Source organism: Otolemur garnettii, unplaced genomic scaffold (assembly GCF_000181295.1).
Source record: "Otolemur garnettii isolate 467f Iridium unplaced genomic scaffold, OtoGar3 scaffold00276, whole genome shotgun sequence".
In the NCBI taxonomy this organism is placed as follows: domain Eukaryota; kingdom Metazoa; phylum Chordata; class Mammalia; order Primates; family Galagidae; genus Otolemur; species Otolemur garnettii.
Genome location: NW_003852671.1, coordinates 797,534 through 798,675, shown reverse-complemented (window position 1 = coordinate 798,675; position 1,142 = coordinate 797,534). Strand labels below are relative to the sequence as shown.

The following is a 1,142-nucleotide window of genomic DNA, read 5'->3' as shown; positions in this document are numbered from 1 at the left end:
ACTCCAGTGAGCTAAGGTGAGAAAGAAGGCAGGAGAAGAGGTTGGAGAAGGGAAGGCAGGGTGACTAAAGGCTATTGGGACAGAGACAGCACTGGGCTCGTGGCGGGAGGATGGAGGGAAGGACAGTGGCATGAAGGGAGAAGCAATGATTTCACAGAAAGGAGCAGGCTGGAAACTGAGAAGTCTGTGGGGAAGTGAGGCCAAAGTGAGTGTGAGGGCCTCAGGGAGCTTCCTGCAGTAGAGTTACCCAGTGTGGGGGTGGATGAGAGGAAGGCTTTATGAGGGAAATGGGGAAGCCGAGCCAAAGAAGGGTGGTGGGGCTGGGAGGTGAGACACAGGGCTGGTGCCTGTTGCCATGGTGTGAGCTGAGGCCCTGGGCCTCCATCCAGGATTTAGGATCTGGCCCAGTGGTGGACGGTGACTGCCAAGTGGACACAGTAAGCTTCTTGGGTGGGTTTTACTGTGTCTCAGAGAAGGAGGATGGGGGTGGGGATTGGTAAACAAGTTGGAAAGCTCTTAGAAGACAACTTTGCATGGTGATCAAAGCCGTGGACATTTTCACACCTGCCTGCCTCAGAGTTAGGAAGAAGTATTATAGGCATTGGAGTTTTGGAAATGGGGACAGGCTGCCTTGAAACAGAGGTAGGGGAGCATGGAGGGTGGCTCAGCAATTAAATTCCCTAAAAGTAGCCAATGATGCCTATTGGTTCACCCTCATACTTGCGAGAGCACAGCAGGTAGAGCTTTCGGCTGCTGAGGGTGCTATTGTAGTGGCAGCTGGTAGGTGGCTGTTCGAGTGCCAGGGTGCAGATTGTGAGCGGGAAGGCTTTCTGGGTGAGGGTGCAGTATTCATTGTAGTTTTCGCAGAAGCTCTCACTGTGCTTACAGGTCTTCGCAATGGTATGCCAAGGTGTATGTACCACGTAGTGGATCACTGGGCAATGCTCGCTTTGCTTCCTGCCCCGCACATAGGCCATCAGACCATTACAGTAGCCCAGGAAACCTTCTGGATAGCTGACCCTGGGGTAGTCTATGTGTAAAGTGCGGAAGTTGTGGATGAAAATCTGCTCCTTCATGTCCTCCGCCAAGATTGGCCCCCAAACCAGCTGGAAGACAAGGATCTGGGCCAGCACTGGTGCCAT

The 1,142-nt window shown here is 53.2% G+C and overlaps 1 protein-coding gene across 1 annotated transcript; it reads right to left on the bottom strand.

Moving 5' to 3' along the window:
- Positions 1–680: 680 nt before the first annotated feature.
- RNASE13 (ribonuclease A family member 13 (inactive)) lies at positions 681–1,142 on the bottom strand. Its single transcript, XM_003804083.2, has one exon. It carries the CDS (start codon positions 1,140–1,142, stop codon positions 681–683), a length of 462 nt encoding a protein of 153 aa, XP_003804131.2.